This window comes from Calonectris borealis, chromosome 30 (genome assembly GCF_964195595.1).
Source record: "Calonectris borealis chromosome 30, bCalBor7.hap1.2, whole genome shotgun sequence".
Lineage (NCBI taxonomy): Eukaryota > Metazoa > Chordata > Aves > Procellariiformes > Procellariidae > Calonectris > Calonectris borealis.
Genome location: NC_134341.1, coordinates 2809617 through 2835904, shown reverse-complemented (window position 1 = coordinate 2835904; position 26288 = coordinate 2809617). Strand labels below are relative to the sequence as shown.

The 26288-nt window shown below is 58.7% G+C and overlaps 1 protein-coding gene across 2 annotated transcripts in view; it reads right to left on the bottom strand.

Annotated features, from left to right (window-relative positions):
- Positions 1-26178, bottom strand: part of POU6F1 (POU class 6 homeobox 1) — a 28594-nt gene extending 2416 nt beyond the window's left edge. Inside the window, exons 1-12 of one of the 2 annotated variants that reach the window (XM_075133981.1) lie at positions 25176-26178; positions 24867-24930; positions 13524-13629; positions 10691-10787; positions 9665-9863; positions 7702-7823; positions 7020-7245; positions 6060-6295; positions 5537-5665; positions 5148-5366; positions 2276-2414; positions 507-681 (exon numbers count right to left, since the gene is read on the bottom strand). In XM_075133981.1, the coding sequence (XP_074990082.1) occupies positions 507-681; positions 2276-2414; positions 5148-5366; positions 5537-5665; positions 6060-6295; positions 7020-7245; positions 7702-7823; positions 9665-9863; positions 10691-10744 (1499 nt within the window). In that variant the 5' untranslated portion in view covers positions 10745-10787; positions 13524-13629; positions 24867-24930; positions 25176-26178. The remainder of the gene's footprint in view (positions 1-506; positions 682-2275; positions 2415-5147; positions 5367-5536; positions 5666-6059; positions 6296-7019; positions 7246-7701; positions 7824-9664; positions 9864-10690; positions 10788-13523; positions 13630-24866; positions 24931-25175) is intronic. The other variant, XM_075133982.1, reaches the window with a different exon arrangement.
- Between the last annotated feature and the right edge of the window lie 110 nt (positions 26179-26288).

Below are 26288 nucleotides of genomic sequence, written 5' to 3'. Positions count from 1 at the left end.
CTTTTCTCTACTTTCCCTCCTTTTCTCCACTTTTCCTCCTTTTCTCCAATTTCCCTCCCAACTTTCCTCTTTCTCCAACTTTCCTATTTTTCTCCAATTTCCTTCCTTTCTCCAATTTCCCTCCTTTTCTCTACTTTTCCTCCTTTTCTCCAATTTCCCTCCCAACTTTCCTCTTTCTCCAACTTCCCGATTTTTCTCCCATTTCCTTCCTTTCTCCAATTTCCCCTTCCCCTCCATTTCCCTCCTTTTCTCTACTTTTCCTCCCTTTCTCCACTTTCCCTCCTTTTCTCTACTTTTCCTCCCTTTCTCCACTTTCCCTCCTTTTCTCCAATTTCCCTCCCAACCTTCCTCTTTCTCCAACCTTCCTATTTTTCTCCATTTCCTTCCTTTCTCCGATTTCCCTCTTCCGCCCCCTTTCATCCTTTTCTCCACTTTTCCTCCCCTTCTCCAATTTCCCTCCCTCTCCTCCTCCTCCCGCTCCGGCCGGCCCCGCCGTGCCCCCGTACCTGCAGATGGCCGACTGGCTGTAGGCAGGGCCCTCGGTGGCCGTCAGGGCCTGTCCCACCTGCGTCTGCGTCAGGCCGAGCGACAAGCGCCGGATCTTGAAGTTCTTGGCGAATTCCCGGATCTCCTCCAGGTTAATCCCGTCCTCCTCCGCGCTGCTGTTGGGAGCCGGGGGCTCTGCCGGCGGAAGGACGCGGGGGCTGCCGTGAAACGGCCACGGAGCCGCCTCTCCCCCCGCTGCCGTAACGAGCATCCCCTTCGTTAGGCTCCCTAATGAAGACCTGGCGCCAGCGATCGTCCGCAAGGATGCGGGGCGTGGGTGCGCAGCAACCTCCCCCCTCCCCAGGGGATCCCAGAGCCTGGTACCCCTCTTCCCAGGGGATCCCAGACCTCAGCATCCCCCAGTATCCCCCCCAGTATCCCCAGCATCTTCTCTCCATTCCAGGGGATGCCAGACCCCAGTACCCCTCTTCCCAGGGGATCCCAGACCCCGGCATCCCCCCAATATCCCCCCCAGTATCCCCAGCATCCTCTCTCCATTCCAGGGGACCCCAGACCCCGGTATCCCTCTTCCCAGGGGATCCCAGTCCACGGCATCCCCCCAGTATCCCCAGGCATCCTCTCCCTATTCCAGGGGATCCCAGTCCCTGGCATCCCCCAGTATCCCCCCAGTATCCCCAGCATCCTCTTTCCATTCCAGGGAACCCCAGACCCTGGTATCCCTCTTCCCAGGGGATCCCAGTCCCCAGCATCCCCCCAGTATCCCCCCCAGTATCCCCAGCATCCTCTCTCCATTCCAGGGGATCCCAGACCCCGGCATCTCCCCAGTATCCCCCCCCAGTATCCTCAGCATCCTCTCTCCATTCCAGGGGATCCCAGTCCCTGGCATCCCCCAGTATCCCCCCCCCAGTATCCCCAGGCATCCTCTCCCTATTCCAGGGGATCCCAGTCCCCGGCATCCCCCCAGTATCCCCCCCATCCTCTCTCCATTCCAGGGGATCCCAGACCCCGGCATCCCCCCAATATCCCCCCCAGTATCCCCAGCATCCTCTCTCCATTCCAGGGGACCCCAGACCCTAGTATCCCTCTTCCCAGGGGATCCCAGTCTCTGGCATCTCCCCAGTATCCCCCCCCAGTATCCTCAGCATCCTCTCCCTATTCCAGGGGATCCCAGTCCCTGGCATCCCCCAGTATCCCCCCAGTATCCCCAGCATCCTCTTTCCATTCCAGGGGACCCCAGACCCCGGTATCCCTCTTCCCAGGGGATCCCAGTCCCCGGCATCCCCCCAGTATCCCCCCCAGTATCCCCAGCATCCTCTCTCCATTCCAGGGGATCCCAGACCCCGGCATCTCCCCAGTATCCCCCGCCAGTATCCCCAGCATCCTCTCTCCATTCCAGGGGATCCCAGACCCCGGCATCTCCCCAGTATCCCCCGCCAGTATCCTCAGCATCCTCTCTCCATTCCTGGGGATCCCAGTCCCTGGCATCCCCCAGTATCCCCCCCCCCAGTATCCCCCGCCAGTATCCTCAGCATCCTCTCTCCATTCCTGGGGATCCCAGTCCCTGGCATCCCCCAGTATCCCCCCCCCCAGTATCCCCAGGCATCCTCTCCCTATTCCAGGGGATCCCAGTCCCCGGCATCCCCCCAGTATCCCCCCCCAGTATCCGCAGCATCCTCTTCCCATTCCAGGGGATCCCAGACCCCGGTACCCCTCTTCCCAGGGGATCCCAGTCCCCGGCATCCTCCCAGTATCCCCCACCGTGACTCACTGGAGACCAGCTGGCTGACGGTGGGGGTCTCCGAGCAGGTGATGGGGACGGGCGTGGAGGAAGCCTTTGCCGCCGGGGCAGGGTTTGCCATCACCACGGCCGGCTGGGAGAGAGCCGGGGCCGGCTGGATGGGCTGGACCTGGGGCAGAGGGGAGGGTCAGCACCCCCAGAGCGGGGGCTCCCCCTCTTCCAGCACCACGGCCGGGCTGCTCCCTGCCCGCCGGCTCCATCCGCGCGGTGGCAGGAGAGCGGCCACGGCGTTGCTGACGATGGAGGTGAGACAGGCTGACACGGAGAGGTGACACTGGAAACCACCCAGCTCCATGCTGGGAATGGGGACAATTCTGTACTGGGTTTGGGGTGTCCCGACATGTAGGTTTGGGGGCGACCAGCACCTCTGCTCACGCCAAGGTGAGGTTTGGTCTTTCCCATTCCAGGTGGGAAATTTGGTGGGTACAGAGAGCAGGATGTCCCACGGGACAGTGTTGCGGGGCAGGAGGGGTCATGTCCCAAAGATGCTCACGTGCTCCCAAAGCAACGTGGCCGGGTCCCAAAGATGCTCACGTGCTCCCAAAGCAACGTGGCCGGGTCCCAAAGATGCTCACGTGCTCCCAAAACAACATGTCCAGGTCCCAAAGATGCTCACGTGCTCCCAACGCAACGTGGCCGGGTCCCAAAGCAACATGTCCAGGTCCCAAAGATGCTCACATACTCCCAAAGCAACGTGGCCAGGTCCCAAAGATGCTCACGTGCTCCCAAAGCAACGTGGCCGGGTCCCAAAGATGCTCACGTGCTCCCAAAGCAACGTGGCCGGGTCCCAAAGATGCTCACGTGCTCCCAAAGCAACGTGGCCAGGTCCCAAAGATGCTCACGTCCTACCAAAGCAACGTGGCCGGGTCCCAAAGCAACGTGGCCAGGTCCCAAAGATGCTCACGTGCTCCCAAAGCAACGTGGCCGGGTCCCAAAGATGCTCACGTGCTCCCAACGCAACGTGGCCGGGTCCCAAAGATGCTCACGTGCTCCCAACGCAACGTGGCCGGGTCCCAAAGCAACATGTCCAGGTCCCAAAGATGCTCACGTGCTCCCAAAGCAACGTGGCCGGGTCCCAAAGATGCTCACGTGCTCCCAACGCAACGTGGCCGGGTCCCAAAGATGCTCACGTGCTCCCAACGCAACGTGGCCGGGTCCCAAAGCAACATGTCCAGGTCCCAAAGATGCTCACGTGCTCCCAAAGCAACGTGGCCGGGTCCCAAAGCAACGTGGCCAGCTCCCAAAGATGCTCACGTGCTCCCAACACAACGTGGCCGGGTCCCAAAGATGCTCACGTGCTCCCAACGCAACGTGGCCGGGTCCCAAAGCAACATTTCCAGGTCCCAAAGATGCTCACGTGCTCCCAAAGCAACGTGGCCGGGTCCCAAAGCCGTTCACATGCTCCCAAAGCAACGTGGCCAGGTCCCAAAGCCGCTCACGTGCTCCCAAAGCAACGTGGCCAGGTCCCAAAGCAACGTGGTTGGGTCCCAAAGACGCTCAGATCCTCCCAAAGCAACATGGTTGGGTCCCAAAGCCGCGCACAGCTGGGTCCCAAAGATGCTTTTGTGCTTCCAGAGCAAAGTGGACAGGTCCCAGAAATGCTCATGTCCCCTCAAAGCAACGTGGCCAGGTCCCAAAACAATGTGGCCGGGTCCCAAAGATGCTCACATCCTCCCAGAGCCACACGGCCACGTCCAAAAGCAATGCAGCCACGTCCCAAAGATGCTCACATGCTTCCAGAGCAACGTGGCCACACCCCAAAGCCACACGGCCAGGTCCCAAAGATGCTCACGTGCTCCAAAAGCAACGTGGCTGGGTCCCAAAGCCACACGGCCAGGTCCCAAAGATGCTCACGTGCTCCCAAAGCAACGTGGCCGGTCCCAAAGCCGCTCACGTGCTCCCAAAGCAACGTGGCCGGGTCCCAAAGCCACACGGCCAGGTCCCGAAGACGCTCACGTGCTCCAAAAGCCACACGGCCAGGTCCCGAAGACGCTCACGTGCTCCAAAAGCAACGTGGCCGGGTCCCAAAGCCACACGGCCAGGTCCCGAAGATGCTCACGTGCTCCCAAAGCAACGTGGCTGGGTCCCAAAGCCACACGGCCAGGTCCCGAAGACGCTCACGTGCTCCCAAAGCAACGCGGCCGGGTCCCAAAGCCACACGGCCAGGTCCCGAAGATGCTCACGTGCTCCAAAAGCAACGCGGCCAGGTCCCAAAGCAACGTGGCCGGGTCCCAAAGCCACACGGCCAGGTCCCAAAGACGCTCACGTGCTCCAAAAGCAACGTGGCCGGGTCCCAAAGCCACACGGCCAGGTCCCGAAGACCCTCACGTGCTCCAAAAGCAACGTGGCTGCACCCCAGAGCTGCCCATGTGCTCCCAAAGCAACGCGGCCAGGTCCCAAAGCAACGCGGCCAGGTCCCAAAGCAACGTGGCCTGGTCCCAAAGCAACGCGGCCAGGTCCCAAAGCAACGTGGCCTGGTCCCAAAGCAACGTGGCCTGGTCCCAAAGCAACGCGGCCAGGTCCCAAAGACGCTCACGTGCTCCAAAAGCAACGCGGCCGGGTCCCAAAGCAACGCGGCCGGGTCCCAAAGCAATGTGGCCGGGTCCCAAAGCAACGCGGCCAGGTCCCGAAGACGCTCACGTGCTCCCAAAGCAACGTGGCTGCACCCCAGAGCTGCCCATGTGCTCCCAAAGCAACGCGGCCGGGTCCCAAAGCAACGTGGCCGGGTCCCAAAGCAACGTGGCCATGTCCCAAAGACGCTCAGGTGTTCCCAAAGCCACGCAGCCGGGGACGCCGCCAGCCCTTCGGCCACGTGGCTGTCAGCCCCGCGCCCGTCGCTCACCTCGTTCTTGGCGGGGGGCTCGGGGGTGCCGGTTTTCTTGATGGCGGCCATCTGGATGGCGCTGCCGGCCAGCGTGGCGATGACCTGGCCCTGGGCATTGAGCAGCAGCTGGGGCGTCACCGTCTGTACCTGCAGGTTCTGGGCCGGCAGAGCGGCCGGGGCAGGGCTGGCTGCCGCCATCCCGGGGGGGTTCACCACCCACGGCAGGGTCCCGATCACCTGGGCGAAGGCAGGAGAGCCAGGGCTGGGGGGGTTGCATCCTGCAAACACCCTTCCCCGGGGTGGGGGGACACACCGGCTGCGTCCGTCTCCGCTTTCCCCGGGAGAAACAACCCCAGGGCGGGCAGCCAGGGGTGGGTTTGCAAGGACAGGTCCCTCCCCAGCGGTACCTGGCCCTGGGCGTTGGTCAGGATCTGGCCCGTGATGCCCTGCACGCTGGAGATGGTGTTTGCGATCACAGGGGCGGCTGCCAAGGAGCCGAGGAGCTGGGTTTGGCCCCCGAGCGAAGCCGCGCTGATCTGCGGAGAACCGAAAGCCAGGGGTCAGAGACGTTGGGGGCACCCCAGGCCACCGCGTCCCCCCGCGCACGGCCGGCCACCCCCTTCCCCGTGGCAGGGTGACTCCTGCCTCGCCGCCGTGATGGGGCGCAGTCCCTTGACGTCCTTAAATCCATCCTTTAGATTTTGCCTAAAGCAAAGCTGCCTGCTCGGTCGTTCGTCGTTCGGCAGGGATGGGGAAACTGAGGCTGGGATCTCGCACGATCCCCCGGGAGATGATGGCTGAATCAGAGTGCTTCGTCCCTGGGGAAGCACGACTTCTCGCGGCTCTCCGCGGCCACGTAAGGCAACCGGATAAAGGGGAGCGGGTGCCGAACTCGCCCGGCTCCACGCCGCGGGCTGCCAGGCTCCTTACTATGCCAGGGTTAAAGGCAAATCCGGCCGGTTGGACGGTGATCTGGGTCTGCGTCTCTAACGGCTTGGCCGTGGGTGGCGTGGGCGCTGCGGCGGGCTGTGGCAGGATGGGGGGCTGGCCGGGCGCGGCAGGGAAGACGCCGGGGGGCTGGAGGGGGGGCCGGGGCTGGACCGCAGCCTGCAGCGGCTGGGCAGGCTGCACCGGCGCTTGGATGGCTGTGTTCAGGACGGCGGCGGCTGCAAAGAGACGGGAGAGAGCGTGAGCCGGGGGGAGCCGGGGACGCTGGTGAGACCCTGGGCTCGCTGTCCCCCCGCACCGCTCACCGTCCCTTCCCAAAGGGAACCGAATCACCAGGTGATTCGGCTCCGCGCGCTCGTGTTATCGCAGCGAAAGACCCCCCAGCTCCCGTGTAACAGGCAGAGCCGAGCCCCTCCGCGACGGCAGGACTCATCCTGCCCGGCTGGAGCGCTGGGTCTACCCCAAACCAGGCGCTGCTGCCAGCACAGAGGGTGAGGGGCACCTCCGGGGTCCCGTCATCTCCCCTCTCTACGGATCACTCCCGGGACAGGCTCATTCCCCCGCGGGAGCTCAAGAGGAGACGATTCCCTCTTACAGGGAATGGCTCGGAATCCTGCCCCGGGCATCCCCGGAGAGGCCCGGATCCCCCCCGCAGGTCTCCCCCCTTACAGAACCACACCCGCTGCAACGGGGTGCCACAGCCAGAGCCCCAAATCTAACCTGGACCTCACATCCCATCCCTGCGTGCTGCCTTCCTCCCTGTCGCCATCCTCATCCCGCCCTCCCCTCCTCCCACGCTCCTTTTGCACTCGGGGAGCCGCAAACAAGTCCCCCCAAAATTAAACGCCGTTTCAGACCCCTCCTGGAGAGGAGGGCCCGGATTCGACCCAAGGTGGGGGAGGACGAATTAAGGAGGCTGCAAAGCAGAAGAGCAGCGGTTACCTTGCAAATTGGCTATAGGCGGTTTGAAAATTCCCCCTGTAGGAGAAGCAGCCGTCAATCCGGGAAGGGCAGCGACCGTTGCTGTAGGAAATGTCCACACAGCCAGCCCCTGCTGACCGGCCACTTGACCTGCAATACTGATGGGGATAAGAAGAGGTTGAGTAACTGTCCCTGCTGGAACCATTACTCCTGTCACAACTGTTGCTAAGTTTTCCTGAGTCAAGACCTGCAAAAGTAAACAAGATTTAAAAAAGAACAAAAATCAACGCCACTGCAGATAGCATCAGCGGAGCATAAGTCTTTGTAAAGGGGCGCGTAGACCCGGCGGCCGGGCGGCCCGGGGTCCCTCCCATCTCAGCAGCTGGGTTCCCAGCTCCGCGGAGCCCCCTCTCCGTGGGGAGACGGGGGGCGATTCCTCCCCCCCTCTTCGCAAACCACCCGACGCGTCTCTGGCAGCACCTCGGCGGCGCAAGGCTCTTGGCGAGGGCGCCAAGCAGAGGGAAACCGCCTTGGTTCGGGGTGTAGGTCCTACACCCCGTGCCACGAGCAGCCGTCTCTGCCCTCGGGGTTTGCCTACAGCAAGCGGACGCCTCCCCGGGGGTCCCCACCGTGTCCCCCCCCCCACCTCCACCCCAGCCCTCTCCCCGTCTCCCGTCCCGCTCCGCAGCTGCGGGGTAGTTACCTGCGGGGTGGCTTGCACGGCCAGCGGGGCCAACGTCTGCGGCTGCTGGCTCGTGGCGTGGCTGAAGGTGCCGACGGAGGGGACGGTGCTGGGGGATGCTCTGGCCGCCGGTTTGGTTTTGCCTGGGGAAGGGCAGAGGAGACGGGTTGGAAAGATGCTGCCGGCTGAGCGATAGCAGCTCGTCTGCGCAAAGGACGGGGGTGAGGGTGGGGGGCACCCAAACGAGGCACACCAAGGGAATGAACACCCTCCTACGGGTGTCCCCGGGGAGCCACGGCCCCACGGAGCTGGTGTGAAACCCAGCATCCTCCGGAGCAGCGCTCCGGGTCCCCAGGGTGGGGTCGCTGCCCAGGTTACGTGATGCAGGGGAAGGGCATTTGGGGGCTTTTTATGGGATGTCGTGGGGAGGAGGCAAAGGAGGGAGAAGGGAGAGGTTTGGGTGATTTGGGGAGGAGTAAGTGTGGGAAACAGGGGGGTTAAGGGGATAAAAAAGAGTGGTCGCGTGTAAGCGGTTTGCTGGTCTCTGTGCGCCTCTCTCGGCTGCTGGATCCGGCAGGAGGTATTTTCCTCCGCCAGCTGCTGGCTCCAAAATTAGCAGCAATTTAAGCGGTGTCAGCCCCTGAACCGCTCACCCGGGAATGGGGAGCTGGAAAGGGAAGGGACCGAGGTTGCCCGGCCAGCTCCTAGCAGAGCGGGGGTCCCCTGTGGGCTGAGCTTTGTTTGGTGTCTTTCAAGCCTCTGCCCAAATTCACAGAATATATTCATATTTCTTAGTTATCGTGAACGTCTGAGTAAGAAGAAACCTTGTTCCTAATCCATATTTATTACTTGCAAAAGACCTACTTGTTTTTTGAGCAACCTCGTGTATTTATTCTGCTCAACTTCTAATAACGGCAACCCTTGAGTATAAAATCCACTTAATCCTCTTCTATTTTTGTAAAAAGAAAAACACCCTTTTCCTGCCTTTTCTTTTGGCAGAAAAAAAGTTTTACCAAATCAATACTTTTCTCAGCTAAGAGCCCGACGTTTCTTGGGTTTGGTTCCTCGCCCAGAAATAACTACAGGTCTGCAAGGATTTCAAAAAGCCCTTTTTTTTTTTTTTTTTTTTTTAAATTTGACACCAAACCCAAGCACAGATAACACCCAGCACTTCCCAAACTGCAAAGACCGCGCTACGGGGCAGCGATGCTGCCAGGTCCGATGGGTTTTGCGTAGCCTCCTGTGCTTTTCCTTCCCTCCAGCCCCCGGCAGCGGGATGGGAGCACCCCGCATTGAGGAGGGACGCTCGCCTCCTCCTCTTACCAACTGGCCTCAAACGAGCTACAATCCTGCCCATTTTTTTTTCAGCAAAAGCACGGGGATCTGGCTGTGCTCTAAATACAGCACGGAGGTGACAACCAGAGGAAAGTCCTATTAATAAATAAAGCACAAGAGCGGCAGGAGAGGGGACGGGTCAGGGGCGCTTGCAGGCGGATTCAGGATGGATCTGCAGGAGGATTGGGGTGCCGGCCAAAAAGCAGCGAGGAATACAGCAGGATCTCCCCGAAGGTTTACGGCCAGAGCTGCATTCCCGTGCGAGAAGGGTTGCACCCGCCGTGAGCTCAGCACCCCGGGGCGAGGGGGAGAGGAAACCCAAGCCCCTGCTCTGCGTGGCTGCAGGAAAACCGAGCTCCCCAGCAAAACATCTCATCGACAAATGTCCTCTCTATTTTAAGCACGTGTTTGAGGGCTGTCCTCGATGCAGGATGCTTTTCCCCAACAGCTCCCAGAGAAGGAATTGGTTTTGCTAACTCCGAAGCCCGGGATGGGGATGCTCCAGAGCGGGGTGTGAGTCTGCCTGCACCGATGGGCGCAGCTCACCCTCCCGGCTCCGACCAACGGTCCAGAGCCCAACTTCTCTTGCAGGGATGGACGGACCAGGAGCAGCCCAGGGATCGAGCCCTGGGGAAGGAAGGCATCTTACCGGCCACGTCCCCGCTGCATGAGCTCTGGGTGCTGGGTGGGACGTCCTCTCTGCCCGGGCGGCCGGTCTCTCCCGGGGAGCCCCGCGCTACCTCCCCTGGTGGCATCTCCAAGGCTTTCCGGTCCTCCTCGGCCGGGAGCGGGGCGTCCACGCCGACCTCCAGCACTCGGATGGTTTCATGGCTGGACATGACAATAACCTGCAAATCGCCCCAAAATGTCCATCAGCGCCGGGCACCCGACCCCACGGCGCTGTCCCCCGGGCCACGCACCCCCGGGCAGAGCGAAGCAGCTCCCCCCGCCCCGCGGGACATGACTTAGGGTGACCCTTAAAACACAGCAAGCAGAGCCCACCCTGTCCCCTCGAGGAGGAACGGATGGGGGGATCGCAGCCCCTCCAGCACCTCGCTGCTTTAGTTAATGAGCAGCTTCTGGGCTCTGATAACCCCAGCTCCAGGTGCGTTGGCGGGCGACTCCTTCCGCAGGTAAAACACGGCTGTGGGCGGCCGCAGCACCCCCGGCAGAGCCGGCAGCACCGTATCTGCAGCACTAGAGCGAGCGCTGATCTGCAGCCCCATGGCTCTGACCCGGGGTCAGGCCAGCCCTCTGAATCACGACAGATTCCCCCGTGTGGTCCCCCACATCACCCCGTTCCTTGGGGACACGCGGGGAGCGACGAGCAGGGATACCTGCTCCTCCTACGGCTCTCCTGTGGCTGCAGGCAGCCAAATCCCAGAGCAAAGACCTTTTGCAAGGTCTCGCTGGGCTGCCGGGACGAGGACCTCCTGCCTCCTCTTCATCATTAAAAAAAAACCAAGATGAGGCAGCCAAGCTCCGAAAGATGGAGCTGAACATCTGCGTGCCCAAGCGTGGGGGCTGGTTGTGAGCGTGGGGCAGGCACAAGATGGTTTTCCACCCCACGCAGTGGGGCTCAGGCTGTTGCTGAACCCCAACTCCCCACCCCTTGGCCCTCCCGGTTGTGGGGTGCAAAGGGGTGCAGCGGGGATGGAGCTGGCGATGCCCATACCTGCTCGTTGACCGTCAGCGAAGCCTCCTGGGGCTGCACGGCTTCGGTGTCCATGGTGTCCCGGCGAAGGTGGGAGAGGGCTCAGACCTTCCACATGCTGCAAGCGGGGGACACGGGAGGGTCCGTCACCGACCCAGCGAGCGGCTCGGGGGTCACACGCTGGCTCGACCCGGGGTGCAGAGCAAACCTGGTCTCTCCCACCGCCTCCCTGCTCCTCTCTGCCTCTACCACCCACCTCTCCCCCTCTGTGCTGGCCCCGGCTGCGATTCGGGGCAGCGCAGAGCTTGCTAATGCCCTCCTGCCCCGCACCGTGGGGACGCGTGCTCCTCCCCGGGGGAGCCTTTGGCGTCTCGGGTACCTCCCATCCTCTTGGCAAAGAGGTCACGGTCGTGGGGTAGCGTAATTTATTGGGTGAGCATCAAATATACAAGCAGCAGAGCAAGGGAAGGGTTATTCCAAGCCTTTCCCCCTCTCTCCCTTTGGGAGATGAGGACGCAATTCCTACAGCCTGCTTCGAAAACCCGGAAAAAACAGGCAAAGCCCACGTGAAACTGCCCGTGCTCCCTATCTGAAGGCCAGAACAGGTCCCCAAAGCCTCCGCGTGACACTTCGCAGCTCTCCCAAGCCCCTGACGCTGGCCACAAGAAGTAGGAGAGTTAATTTGCTCTTTCCTGAGGGGACCTAAATTGATGGGGATACTTCATTAGGCTGGTGAAATGAGTCTTTCACGGAGGGAAGGGGCTCGGCGCACCTGTTGGAAGGCAACTCTTCCTCTAACACCCTTCATTAACTCGTTTGGTCACGTATTGTCCCCTCGCTGCCTTGCAGAAGCATAATTGCCTTTATAAGAGGCTTATGAATTTTTTATTAGGACCGTCTCGGGGATGCATTTAACCAGCCAGCCTGGATGACATTCAAAATTACCCGATGCGTGCGCGAAGGTGTCCTTGTTTGTGTAACTGCTCGGGAGCCTGGGGGCATGTTGACGCTGGTAGGTGCAGCCAGACCCCAGCTCTCCCTGCCCGGGGCTGTCCCAAAACGCTGGGGCAGCGTCTGCTCAGCCCCAGCCCGGGTTCCGACCACCTCTGTGCTGGGCCTGATCCTGCCTCTGCCCCACGAGGGATGCTGGCATCGCACGGAGCAGCCAGCTCAGCCCTCGGCAAGCTCTGCAAAGCTGAGCCTGTTAAACAGAGGCAGAGCTCGGGCAGAGCCTCCTTGAGCTCACAACTCATCTGAAAAGGAATTTCAGCCCCAAACTTGTGTTAGTGCGTTTCGTCCATCAGTTTTTACTTCTGCCAGGGAATGCGGCGTGGCGCGGACATCCCCTGCCGCTCTGCTCCGCTGCGATACATCGGCCCGTCACGTCAGCCCAGGAGGCACTTCCAGGAGCCAGGAAACATCCCCCGACACCGTTTTACAAGCCCTTTATCGTTTCTCTGCGTCTCAGAAGCCACCAGGCTCCTGCTGAGGCCACCGAGCATATCCTGAGCCGGAGCCGGCATTTGTATGCGATTAGTAAACACAGTTATGCGTTGATCCAAAGGGGCCTGAATTGAATTAAGAGTCAAATTCTCATTTGAAACTCAACAGGGGCTGAGCATCTAATTCCCTTAGGCTGGCTTTTGTACACACCACTCGTTATTTATCATCTGCAGTGAAGTGACGTTTGGGGTCCCAGCAGAGACGGGGCTATTTCCTTCGTCAGCCGCTTGCCGCAGCTCTCCCTCTTCCTTGGCCCTGCCAGGCTCAACCCAAAAATTCACGCAAGACCCAGAACCAGCCCCGCTGCCAGATTCAGTGAGGACTTTTAGAGCAGCCGGTGACTGATCTCCGGTAGCCGCTGTGAATTTTTAAACCTGGCCTTAGCTTCAGAGCAGACAAACACCTTGGGATGCCGGTGCACGGTTTAATTAACAATTTATTCTAGTGCAACAGAGAACAGAGCAAGGGACAAGCAAGTGGCTTATGCAGGCAGCTGGCATTATTAAAAGTTAATGAGCTCTCCAGCAGCCAGAGCCCGGCAAACGGCGAGGAAGCCGGAGCAAGGGATATCTGTGCTGCCTGCAAGGGGCAGGCAGTGCAGGCAAACCAGCAAAACAAAGGTGCAAAGTGTCCCGCTGCAAGAAGAGCGAGCAAGGGAAGGAAAACCCTCCAGAGGAGCTTTCTGAACTTCTCTGGAGAGTAGCTGGCAACGGGGAGGGTTGTGGGGAGCACAGGGGGGGCTCTGACCCTACGTCCTGCTGAATTCACCCCACAGGGTGCGATCCACTTGCTCCAGGTAGCTGCTATATATCACTTTATCTTCCCTCTGCATCACCGGACCACGCTGGCCAGGATGGATCCCGGCACAAGCGGAGCAGCCCTTGGGGCTTTGCTAACAAGGAGCAACTCCCCAGCGTCTCGTGGCGGCTTTTTCCTACACCTGAGCCTGGAAGAGGTGGGAAAGCTTCTTGCTCTCATCCCATCACCCCCCTGCCACCGTGGTTGCCCCAGGGATCCCTCCCTGGCTGTCACATAGGGATCTTCATTAGAGATGAATGATCAGTTGAGCCCAAACCAGGATCCCAAACGGGCAGGTGAGGGCACAGCGACTGCGGTCGGAAGGGAAGGGGCAGCCGAGGGGCTGCTCGGTCTGCGGGGAGACCCTTCCTGCACAGCCCTGGCACACCCAAAACCCAAAACCACCCGCGGAGCCACTGGAGAGCAGAGCCTGGAGCGGATGGGGAGCACCGGGCTGCTGCATGGGGAGCCCAGAGCCGAAATCCCGTGGGATGGCCGAGGCTGCGGCGATCTCCAGGGCAGCGTGGGGAGAGGCGGCAGCCCCGGTACTCACTCACTGTTTGCTCTGGGGTGAAAGGACACTCCCGGCAGGAGACGGGGCTGGCTGCTGTGTCCTGCTCCTCGGGCGGGCTGCTGGGCTGCGGCACTCCGCGTTTAGGCTGTTGGGAAAGAAAAACCAGAGCTGTCTCGGTGCCGAGCTCTGCCTGCTCCTGCGCTCCCCGAAAGTGTTGGGGAGCAACAGGATCCCGCGTGCCAGGCTCTTGGCGAGAGGGGACGACTCAAAAGCACCCCCACCCTCGCAACTTAATTCTCCCTTATTGCTCCTCCTCACCGCCAAAGGGCAGAGGAGCTTTAGGAACTCGAGCTGAATCGGCGAGCTGCCCCTAAAGCCTGTGGTACTGAAAAGTTAATGCACGCGTTGGCTTTTCTCGGAGCCTCGGAGTTTGCCGACATAAGGAGCACCAAACGCCGCTGCAAACGCCGGACCTCCCTGTTATCCATCCCCATCCATCCCAGCCTAAGTTAAAGAGCCTCTCGCAGAACTGCAGATTTATTCTAGCACGACCAGAGCAGCGAAAGGCTGCAGAGGGCATAATATCCCTGCTCCGAGCGCTGTATTTATCTCCGCGTGAGCCGTAGATCTGTTCAGGCCTGCCCCGTGGGGGAAGACTCAAATAACGCGGAGAGAAGAGGAGAGAGAGATTTTTTTTCTCGGTGCCGTGCAAAGAGACCAATTAGCGCGCTAGACGATTAAACAGACATTTCATAATGTCAGGCTCGATGCAGTTTGGCGTGCTTTGGATTTCGGAGTGGGCTGCTTCTCCGTTAGCAGACGTTCGGCAGGTCGGCAGTACCATTTCATTTCATTTCTTCACACTTTTTTTTTTTTTTTTTTTTTTGCAATTAATGGGACAAATAATTTGTCCAGATGGTGGTGTTAAGTGCACGCAGCAAGAAGACAGCCATTTCGCAACAGATGGTGGCAAGGAAATGAAATGCACAAAATAATAATAATAATATTTAAAAAAAAAAAAAAGGGGGGGTGGGAAAAGGGAAGGATAATTTAAGATGCTCCGAGTCTCACTGTGAATATAATTGCCATGTTAATTACAAGCGTTGATGAGTCAGAGATGTAGCCACTTGGATCCCAAGTGGGTGGAAATCTAAGTCTGAACAAACTTGCCACAGGTGAGAAACCCTAAGAGGTTAATTAAACCTGCTCCGCGCAGAAGACATTTTGGACACAGCTACAGCTCGCTAATTACTCGCTGTCGTTATCCTGGATTAATTCCTTTGGATGGACACTCCGATCCCAGACCGAGGAGTTCGAACGCACCATACGCAGACACCGGTAGCCAGGCAGACAAGCCCTAAAAGCCGGCACTAAGACACCGGTTCCTGCCCCGCGGCGGGTTTGCAGGCTCGCGACGGGGCAAGCGTGCAAATGCACGCGGAGGGACAGACACCCCAACACCTCCCGGCGAAGCCATCACCGACGGAAAGGGGGACAGGTCCAGGTCGTGGTCCTGCTCCCTGGTAATGAAGCGTTATGGTAACAACGCCAGCCCCAAGCATCCCTCCCCGCGGTCTCGCCAGCTCGCGTGATTTTTTTCACCATGTTTGGAGCGCAAAGATCCAGGCTGGAAATGATGCCATCAGCGGGAATTCTCCTTCAAAGCGTATTTCCAGGTGTCACAGCAGTGGAGACCTGCATCCAAGCGCACCCGAGCAGTTTGCAAGGGGTTTTTTTCCCTCCTCACAAATCAGCTCCCCTCTTAAAATGCCTTTTTACCCTTCTAAACATTATCGCTTTTAAGACTTTACAGCGTTTACTGATGGGGAAACTGAGGCAGGGGACGAGATGCGACGCATTGCTGCCGGCAGACCTCAAAACCACCCATCTCCGACAGAGACACACGTCCCGGGGCTGCCTGGCGAGCACCCCTGCAGCCGAGCTCACCCTCCGCGAGCCAGGAGGAAAAACAAAACCAGGCGTTTTCTTCTGGTGGGAGAGGAGCGGAACCGGCCAGCCCCAACCTCCGAATCAAAACCTTTCCGCTAAGCAGCAAAACGATTTACATCTAATTTCTACCCCATTTCCCCACCGTTCTTTTGGGTTCTTTGCACCCAACCGCCCGGCGTGGTACCACGGTAGGGTTTGGCTCCGGGCACGGGGCTGCAGACAGCCGGCGCAGAGCCTTGCTGAGCACGGTTTTACAGCCAGCTGTAAAATTCCTGAAGATCAGGGCTGTAAGGGAAAGCTGGCGGCATCCGTACCAGCTGGACGGTGAAATCTTTTTTAAGACAGAGGGTTTTTTTTTTCCGCTGGGAGGCTTTTGGAGGAGACATGGCAGCTCCCCAGCATTCCTCATCCCCAGTGTTGAGTCAACTTCATGCCTGGAAAACCCCGTGCCAAGGCTGGGGCAGCCGAATCCTGAAGGAGACTCCGGAAAAACTCACCTACCGGCCCAACTCCCAACGCCAGCGAAAAGGCGCAGCCGGGGCCGCTCAGGGATCATAAAGTTTATCAAGCGAACTGAGGGGCTACGCTGACCCCAGACGCGTGGCCATGGGGAGCCTGCCGGGGCAGGAGCCGGCTCGGGAATTTGCATCGGTGGAGAAAATGGAGCTGCTGGCACGTAGCGGGCGCTTCCCAGCCTGGATTATCTCGCTCGAGAGATGCAAACGGCACGGGAGCAGGAGGTGGAGAGGTTGGGCGACACTGATTTGGCCTCAGCCTGCATAAAGCTGCCAGGGACGAGCCCCGGTGCAAGCACAGCTCGCTTCGGCACCCCGATCCCGAGCAGAAATACAGCTGATCCTTTAATTGTTTCATCAGAGCGTCTGCTGCCCAGGCAAGGGAGAGGAAATACCCAGCGGAGGGTCCCAAAACCTGCTTAAAAAAAGGGGGAAAACCCAAAACCTGTTGACCAGGCTTTCCTGCCAGTTTGGCGGTTTAACTCCGTTATTTGCAAAATCCTCTTTGGACCATTAAAGAGAAACATTTTTCTCCCGGCCCTGGCGTGTTTTTTCACGACTGGGAAGATGCACGGGAGACCGGGGTGCTGCACCCCGCTCTGCCACCGCCGGGCTGTGCAGCCTTGGTTGAGTCTCTTCATCTTTGCTTTGCTTCCCACCTTCACGGGGTTTTTGGGGCAAAAGCCTGATCCTGAATAAAACCTGTGTGGCCGTGCCGAGGGTGATGGGGTTCCCCTCTTCGTTGCCTGTTTGCGATGCAAACCCTGGCCAGCTCGTCCTGCCGGCTGCCGTGCAGCGCCCGGCACGGGGAGCAGCCAGATCAGCTTACGGTGACTTCCCAGGAATCTGCTCCTTTCTCTGGAGAGTCAGGAAAGTATTTTTATTCCCGCTACGCATAGATGGAGGAGATGATGGGATTAAGTTCACCTCCCAAGGTCATGCCAGAGGAGCACGGCAAAACCAGGAGCAGATTTTGGATCTCCCAAGCCGGTGCACTTGGAGCTCCCGTATGTCTCCCCCAAAATAGCACCCGGAGCATCAATCACTCTCTGTCCCCAACACCCCGGGACTGGAACCCACCTCGAGGGCCCAGGACATCTCAGAGGGACACCACGGTCAGTTCGGGGGGCAGAGGACCCCCCCACTGAGCCTATGGTCCCATGAAATGCAATGTGGGGGGCAGCGCTCTGCCCCTCATTGCCCCTTCAGGGGCTTTTAAAGCGGGGTTCATCGGCTGAAGACCAAGCCCAACCCTGAGATGGCCGTGGCTGCAGGTGCTGGGGACGTGTCCAAGCGGGGGGTCAGCCCCTCTCCTCCCCTCCATGGGGAAGGAGCGAACGCAGTCCCCCCATCACATTTCTCGCCCCCCCCGGACAGTCAGGATCCACCATACCCCGTGCAGTCCCCCCCATCCCCTGTGCTGTCGGACCTCTGCCAGCCGGGGCTCTGCAGCACCCAGGGAAGGTCCCCCCCACCCCGAAATGCAAAACGAGGAGCTCAGGGTGGCCGTGAGAGCTGCTCCCAGGGCAGTGACCCCCCCTGCAGGGGTGCACAGCCCCCCGCAAACCCTCACAGCGCCCCATGCCCTGTCCCACACTGTGTCGGAGCACCCCAAAATGCCCTTGTATCCCCCCAGCCCTACTCTCCATCCACCCCCCCAGCTGCAGCAGCTACCCCCCCCCCGGGGCTCTGCCTTCCCCCCAGAGCGCCTGGGCACCCAAATCCCTGCCTGGCACCTGCACCCCCCGGCACCCGCACCCCAAGGGCAGGGCCACTCCCTCGTCTCCCACCACGGGGGTCCCTTTGCCCTCCCCCGGCAGGACCCCACCACTGTCCTGTCCTGCCCCCCCAGCACTGTTCATCCCCAGCCCTGTTTCTCCTCTCCTGCACCCCAAAACCCACCTCCCACAGCCCCCAATTTCTCCTGCGCCCCCCCCCCCAAGCCCTCCCCAGGGCAGTCACCCTCTTTGCCTGCCCCGGGGCTCGCCAGCCTCCTCCTTCCCCCCTTCCTGGACACCCCCAGCTCCGGGGTCCCCCCAGGGACCCGCACCTGGCTGTGGTCTCCCCTGGCATCCCCTAATCCTAACCCCCCCCCCATTCCAGTGCCCCCCATCACTCCCTCGCTGCCCCCCAACTGTATCCCCACTCTTACTGCGTGTCCCCACTTCTGCCCAATTTACCACACCCCAAACCCAGTGACCCCCCTCCAAGTCCCACCGCCCCCCCAATCCCGATGCCCCCCCAAACCCCACCGACCTGCCTTTCCCCCCCAAAATCCCGGTGCTCCCCCCCCCCCCGGCGCTGCACCCCGCTCTCCGCCGTTTTCCCCTCCGCGCCGGTTTCCCCCCCCATCACTCTTTATCATAAATATATAAATTATGCTAATTACGGCATTGCATATTCACCGCGGCGGGGCCCGCCGCCCCCCGCCCGGCCCCGCTCCGGCCCCGCACTCACCGCGCCGCCGGGGCTGGGCGCTCGCCGGGGCGGGGGGGGGGGGGGGTCCGCGCTGCTCCGCGCCGCTCCGCGCTGCTCCGCGCCTTCCCCTCTGCCGGGGAATAATTAAAAATTCATCTCACAGCCGCGGCGGCGGCGGCACAAAGGGGAGGGAGGCAGCGAGGGGGGCGGCGGGAGGCGGGGAGCGGCCCCGGGACCCCCGGCCCCGTGCCCGGGGCGGGAGGTTTTGGAGGTTGGGGGGGGAGGATGGGTTATGGGGTGTTTTTTTTCCGTGGAGTTGAGTGTGGGTTTTTTCCTCCTCCGGGGGCATTTTTTAGCTGCTGCGTCATGAACATAATTTATGCGCAGGCCTTTGCCGCATCCGCGGGGCTGCCGCGCTGCCCGCCGCCGCCGGGGGCGCACGGGGCCCCCCACCCCCGGACCACAGACCCCCCCCGAACCAGAGACCCCCCCCAGCCCCGAGACCCCCGAACCAGAGACCCCCCCAGACCCCAAAGCCTGAGTCCCCAGCCCCGAGACCCCCGAACCAGAGACCCCCCCAGACTCCAGAGCCAGAGCCTCCAGTCCCGAGACCCCCAAATCAGAGACCCCCCAGAGCTCCCAGCCCCAAGACCTCCAAACCAGAGACCCCCCCCAGAGCCAGAGCCTCCAGTCCCAAGACCTCCAAGCCAGAGACCCCCCAGACCCCAGAGCTTCCAGCCCCGAGACCCCCAAACCAGAGACCCCCCCCAGAGCCCAGAGCTCCCAGCCCCGAGACCCCCAAACCAGAGACCCCCCCCAGAGCCAGAGCCCCAAGACCCCTCAGCCCTGAGACCCCCGAACCAGAGACCCCCCTGAGATCCCAAAGCCTGAGCCCCCAGTCCCGAGACCACCTCAGCCCCAAGACCCCTGAACCAAAGACAACCCCCAGACCCCAGAGCCAGAGCCCCCAGCCCCAAGACCCCCAAACCAGAGGCCCCCCAGACCCCAAAGCCTGAGCCCCCAGCCCCAAGACTCCCAAACCAGAGACCCCCAGACCCCAAAGCCTGAGCCCCTAGTCCCGAGACCCCCCCAGCCCCAAGACCCCTGATCCAGAGAACCCCAGACCCCAAAGCCAGAGCCCCCAGCCCTGAGACCCCCAAACCAGAGCACCCTCCAGCCCCAAGACCCCCACATCAGAGCTCCCCAGCCCCGAAATCCTCAAACTAGACCTCCCTCCAGGCCCCAGACCTGACACCCCCAAACCAGAGCCCCCCCAGACCTCAAAGTCAGAGCCCCCAGACCCTGAAACCAGAGCCCCCCCAGACCCCAAAGCCAGAGCTCCCTCCAGACCCCAAAATCGGAGCCCTCAGCCCCAAGATCCTGAAACCAGATTTCCCTCCAGGCCCCAAACCCAGAGCCCCGAGACCCCCAAAGTCAGAGCTCCACACCTCAGGAATCCCCAAAACCAGAACACCGCCCCCCCCCAATCAGAGCCTCCCCAAATCCCAAACTCCTCAAAATAAGAGCACCCCAAGCCTGGAGACCCCCAGAGTCACTCCAGCCCAGAGACACCCCCAAACCCAGTCTGGAGCCCCCTATAACAGGGGCACCTCCCAGCCTGGAGACCTCCCAACCCAGGGCATCTCAAAGCCAGAGCACCCCCAAATCCAGAGCCCCCACCCCTAACCTAGAACTCCCCCAAACTCAGAGCCAAAATCCCAGATGTCCTCAGTCCTGTCCCAAAAACCCAGAAGCTCCCAAAAGCCAAATACTGGAGCCCAAATCACTGCCCTCCTCCGAAAGCCAGAGCCCCCCAAATCCCAGACCCCCACAAGACTCGGATCCCCCAAAACCCAGATGCGCCCAATCCCAGGCTCTCCCCAAACCCGGACCCTGAAGTGCCAGGACCCCCCAAAACCCACAGCCTCCCACCCCCAACTCCCCCAAAGCCCAGCCCCTGAAATCCCAGTCTCCCCCAAACCCCGGTCCAGTTAAATCCCTGACTCTCCCAAAAGCCAAAGCCCCCCGACCCCATTGCCAGCAGCGGCCCCCCAGCTTTGGGGTCACCTTTGGCAAACCCCAAGCAGCCACATCCCCAATTTGCCGGGGTGGGTGCTGGGGTGAGCCCCCAGCTCTGCACCACCCCACAAGATCATGCCCGGAGCAGCCCTCCTGACCCCAGCTCTGAGCCAGCTCATCAAAAACCCTAATACAGCATTTCATCATCATAAATTAATGTATTAATCACCACATTAACGTGAACCACCCCGGGGCAGCACAAAGGATTCAATTTGTTCCCCTTCACCCCCCCCTTATCCACTTTCCTCCAGGGCCACGGCTTGGGATAGAGCCCCGGTGCCGAACCCGCTACCTGCCAGGACTCTGGGCTTTTCTTTAAGTAATGAAACCACCCCAAAAACCTTCCTGAGGCTTTAAAGAGGGAGCTGGAGGCAGGGGCCTGGGCGGGAGCAGCGCCTGCCTTCGCCCGGGGAAGCCACAGTAATAATTCAAGACGCTCCATCTTCCCGGCATAGCATTAGCTTCAGATCCAGCCTCCCAGCATAATATGCAGGAGGCTGAGCTCCGCGCGCCGGCCGGCATCCCGCTCCCCGCGCCGGGCTGCGGCGGGGTCGCGTCCCACCCTCCGGGGCTGCACGTCCTAGGGATGAGCGGAGCCACGGGCTCCTGCCCTCCTTTGGGCTCGAAAGAGTTCGGGGGGCTTCGGACCCCACGCTTAGAGCTGCTCTGAAAATGAGGTTTATTTAAAAGGGGAGCCGACAGCTCCCTCACCGGCACGTACAGGACCTGGGGACACCCACGGAGTCCCAAAAACGAGGATGCACGTAGCTGCTAGCACCCACCTTGTCTGCAGCAGCACCTTCCTGCAGGGACAGCGGGATACGCCACAGCCCGATAACGGGGATCGCGCCGGCTGCCCGCGCTCGTGGCTGCCCTTAACTCGTGCTCGCTCACCGACGGTGCAAAGTTTGAGCGTCAAGCTGGGAGGCTGCAGGGCTGCACTGGGGGTGAAGCAATAAACAGGCAATAATAATTCACAAGACGCGGACGCGATTTGCTTCTGGGTGTCTCCGAGAGGGAATATGCCACCCGAGGCTCTCCAAATGCTACCAGTAATTTTAATTTCCAGGCGCGATCGCGCAGACTTGTGCGAGGCACGCTGCTCGTGAATTAGTCCTGGTCCCGGGGACTCATCTGCCAGCTTGGAGGGACTTTTTTTCGTGGACTGGGTGAAGGAGCGAGGAAATAAGTGCCATAAAGGGAACTCAGGTGCAACTTTAACCTTGTCACTACATAATTAAAAGAAGGAAGAAAACTATTTCTGTAATTGCAAAGCTCATTAGAAGCGCAGGTGCAATTCTGCAGCTTTTCAAGCCAACTTATGGACCAATTATAGCTTGTTTGGAATCATTAAAAAGAAAGGAAGCAGAGTATATTATTATCTTGCATTCTGTATCTTTTACAATTTTAAAATTGTAACTTCCTTCTTATCTCCTGGCAGGAAAAAAGGAGGGGAAAAAAAAAAAAAAAGACCAAAACTCCAATGTAACATCTCAATTATTGGCACCTCTTAAAAATGAGCACGGCTTGATAAAGCCGAATTATTTTTACTTCTTTCCCATCCCTATTAGCTGGAAAGAATTACACCATCCATCTTTCCCTGCAGAAAAAGCTAACGGGCTAATTTAAATCCTTCCCTCACCACACACCTTTTTTGGAGTTCATCATAAGATATTCACAACCCGCTCCCACAGCGCTCTTCCGATCACCCTGAGTGAATATATACATTAGCACGGACGCAGCGGGCATCCCTGTTAAAAAGTGCAAATACCACGTGTGGTTCTTCTGAGGCTAAATCCATCCCACGTCCTCTCCCGCGCGCGCAGACAGGTTTCTGGAATTAACGTCACTTAGACTGGCCTAGCCTTTTAGTACCAACTTAATACAATAATATTTAGTGCTGATCAGCACCGACCGCTGCAGCCTACGCTCAGATCCAACAGGAATTAAGCGAGCGCTTAACGTCTGGCGGAGGTTAACGCTGGGGCACGAATACGAACAAATACGCAGCCAGCGCTGGCCACATTTTCATTAATAATCGAATTAGATACGTTAAAGCATCTTTGCCCGAGTACAGCTGTTATTTGAGACCGCAGCGCAATTCTGCTGAAAGCCTGGTTTGCATATGCTGTACTGTGATTATGAATATTTAAATACTTCCATCTAGTTGAATTTCAGACTCATTTACATACATTGGCATACTGGTTAATATAATGCATATGGGGAAAAGGGTGCACGATGCATTTTTAATTTTTCTTGAAGAGGAATTCATTTTATGAGTGCTGAAAAGCTTTTTTTCTTCAGGAAAATAGCTTGTTTGGAGCGGGGGGGATTTTAATTAACTGTTTGACAGGAATAGCTGGCAAAACTAAAATGCTGACTGCAAGAATGTGTCCTTTGTTCCAGAGCTTGCTCTGTTGATGAGAACTCTTGGTAGGTGACCAAATTAATATTGCAGCTTTCTTGTCCGCGCTTCTTTCGCTGACTTGGCTGCTCTAATCACACGCAGCAACGGGTCAGAGGGTTTGCACCTGACCCTGCGCTTTCTGGCACATCTGATTTGCTACGGAAAAGTTTCCAGCCCTGCAAGGAACATATATGCCACAAACCAGCTAATGCCAGCTGTTCCCAGAACTTAAATGGTTGAAAGTGCAGGAAAAAGCGAGCCGGGGCTTTATTTTGACTCCCGTGCTGTAAAGCCACTCCGGTTGCTCACAAACTTCCCTGAACCTGAGCTTAAGCGCGTGTTTTTAAAGACTGCAGGGGGGTTTAATGCAGGTTTGTTGATGCTGTGATAGATCCGGCCTCTGCCTCGCTTTTCCCCTTAAACCTGGAAACAGGCTTTAAAATTTCCATGGGATTTTTCAGGCCACTTTGTAGCGCTGGGTGAAATACGGTCCTGGCAAAGCCAAGGACAGAACCCCCTCGATTTCAGTGGTGGGAGAAGGAAGGAGAGCATTTTCCCCAGAGCTGGGGGAAGATACCATCCAGTAATTAACAACTGCTTATTCATTATTCTTATGTAATTAATTATAGCCCTGCACCCATAGGGTGCTCTCTGCCTCGAAGTACCTCTCACTCCTGATTACTCACACAGGTAAAGTTTCACAAACGCTGTCTGCGCGTAAGGCCACCGATACCAGCTGAATTTTTACTGCTACTTTATTTTTGCTACTGCTTAATTTTTGCTACTTTAAGTAGCAAACAACAGGTATTATCCCAGCCAGCTCTGCTTTTAATCAGCATTAAATAACTCCGTGTTGAGTAATTAAGGACTTTCAGCGTGGGCCCTTCGCTCACCCAAAAACGCAGACGCGGCCGTTTACACTTTTATCTGTTTTGCGCGTTATCGGCGCAGCGCCGACGGCGCGCCAGGCTCTTTGCAGACCGACCCCTTTGCCTTTCAGAAGCGCCCAGCGTGGGAAGCAAAGTCCGCTGGCACGCAGCCAGGCATCCAGAAACTGCCTCAACTTTTCCAGGTTTCCATTTCAGGGCTGCACACACGGCGCAAGACGACCCATGAGCCGATTTTTCAGAGCTTTTGACGTTTACTGGAAGCTTTTTTTTTTTCCTCTTGGAGTCCCAAGAGGCCCTTAAAGAAGGTAATCAGCGATAAAAATACAGATAAAAACAAACCCAAGGATTTGAAGGCAGGTGCTTTCTGAAGAGCCCGGCTCCACCGAATGGAAACGCTTTCTCCTTGCCTTCCCCACCTCCCGGAGCGTTTGTACTCTTCCTTTGCAAGGAAGTTTTCTGTGTGATGATAACAGGAGAGTGGAAAAAGGCACGTTTGTCAGGATAAATCAGGGTCTGAAGCCGGGAGCTGCTGAACAGGCTTAACCCTGCGCTGTTCCAGCGAGCGCCGGGGCTTTGCGGGGTTGGGTTTGTGAAGACATCAGGGCTCAGTCCCTCAGAAATCACCTTCCCCTTCCCGGAGCTGCTCTCCCCTTCGCTTACTTTCACCACACTTAACTCCAACCCACCTCACTCCACGTTTCCGTGGGCACATTTCAAGCCATCGTCTCTCCCACTTTAAAGGGTAAATATTTTTTTTTCCTTTTACGGTTCCTGTACAGTTGCAAGGTGAAGAACATTTTCTAGACATGAATTATTGATGAAGCCCTCCCAGGCACACCAGCCAACGTGCATATTCATCAGGCAGCCGGTACATTATTCATGAGAAGCTCACTTAAATAGGGAAGAGAACAATGATATTGTTGATTGAGATGCCTGAAAACGAGCTTGAAAAAGAGAGTTGTGCCCTCAAACTCTGGCCAAAACGCAGCCCGAAACTTTCAGAAAAAAAGGGGGAATTTTACACTTTAAGGGGGTATCTTTATTGTGGTCCTTTCGTTGCCATCCGTATACGTTACTTTTTTAAACGAGACTTTACACGTAAAATTACTAGATTGCATCATACCTTCTCTATGCACAGACCTCCGACTGCACCTTCGGCTGGCGGATCCATCTTCAGCAGGCGACACCTGCAACAGGTTTTTATAACAGTATTTAGGCCCCATAACTCATCCCAAATTCATTAAAGATTATCACAAGAAACCTCACTCTCCTCCTTTAACCCCATGGTGGTTTTAAGCCGAGGTAGATGCCAGAGCTTTGTTGAACAGAGCTGGTATTAAGGACAGGGGCTGCCCGCTCTTGCAAACGCAGCCGTAAATACAAGGCAAAAGAGCGCTTGAATCAAAGAGGGGTTTTATTTCCATAAACCTGCTGAGGTCTCTCCTGTGCTGTTGCTGGATGAAGGGAAGCAGCGAGGCAGAACAAGCCTGAGAAATGCACAGGCTTGACTGCACCTTCAGCTTCTTGGCAGCGTTTTGGCTACACTTACGGCAGGAAGGGGAGACCACGGTCACTTCGGAAAGGAACCTGTTCTTTACGTGCCCCACGTCTGTTGGGGGAGACCACGCTGAAGCCAATGGGTCCCATGGCAGGATGTTGCCCCCCAAAAGGAGGGTCTGTAGGGGCTCCTTGCCGCAGGGAGGCAGAAAATGGGGTCCCGTCGAAGACCCCGGGAAGGACTCGGGGCTTGTAACAACAACCACAAGGACATGGTTTAGAAGAACCAACATAACCCGGAGCTCAGGCTGCAGTCACCAACTGTTAGCACAGTCACTGCGCTAACGAGCGGCTCTGCCTGCTGATGCTTCACACACTCCTTAAGGCTTAATTAAGCTTAACAATATTTGGAGGTTACCAACCATTTCCATTGATCTTTTATGCATGAACTCAGAGGCGGCTTCTTTCACTGGGTGCAATTCAGGAGGAAGCAGGGAGAGAGCCAGGGGCTCCCTCGCCCACCAGTTTCCCCAGTGCTGTCTCTGGGAAGGCTCTTGCCTGACAGGACAGGCAGCTGAGCTGCTGGGGCACCCTGCATTGCCCCTGGGCCATGCTGGGGGACCCCCACCTCACCTAGGGGCCTGGAATGGGACCCCTTCCCCTGGACCCTGCTTATGGTCCCCCCTCAATGCTGGGGCCTGTGTGGGGACCCTCCCCCAAGGCCCTGCCCAGGGACCCCTCCCTCCTCTTAGGCCCTGCCCAGGGCCCCCTCTCAGGTCTAGCCACTACTCTAGGCTCTGCCTGGGACCCTCGTTCCCCCCTCAGCCCTACTTAGAGGCCCCCCTCACCCCTGAGGACCCCACCTCTACACTAGGCCCTACCCGGGGACCCCCTCCAGGCCCTGCTTAAGGGCCCCCCCGCCCCCTGAGCCTACCCGGGGCCTCCCCACTACTCCGGGCCCTGTCTAGGCCCCCCCCTAGGCCCTGCTTAGGGCCCCCCTTCACCCCCAGGCCCTGCCTGGGGACTCTCCCTCCACTCTAGGCCCGCC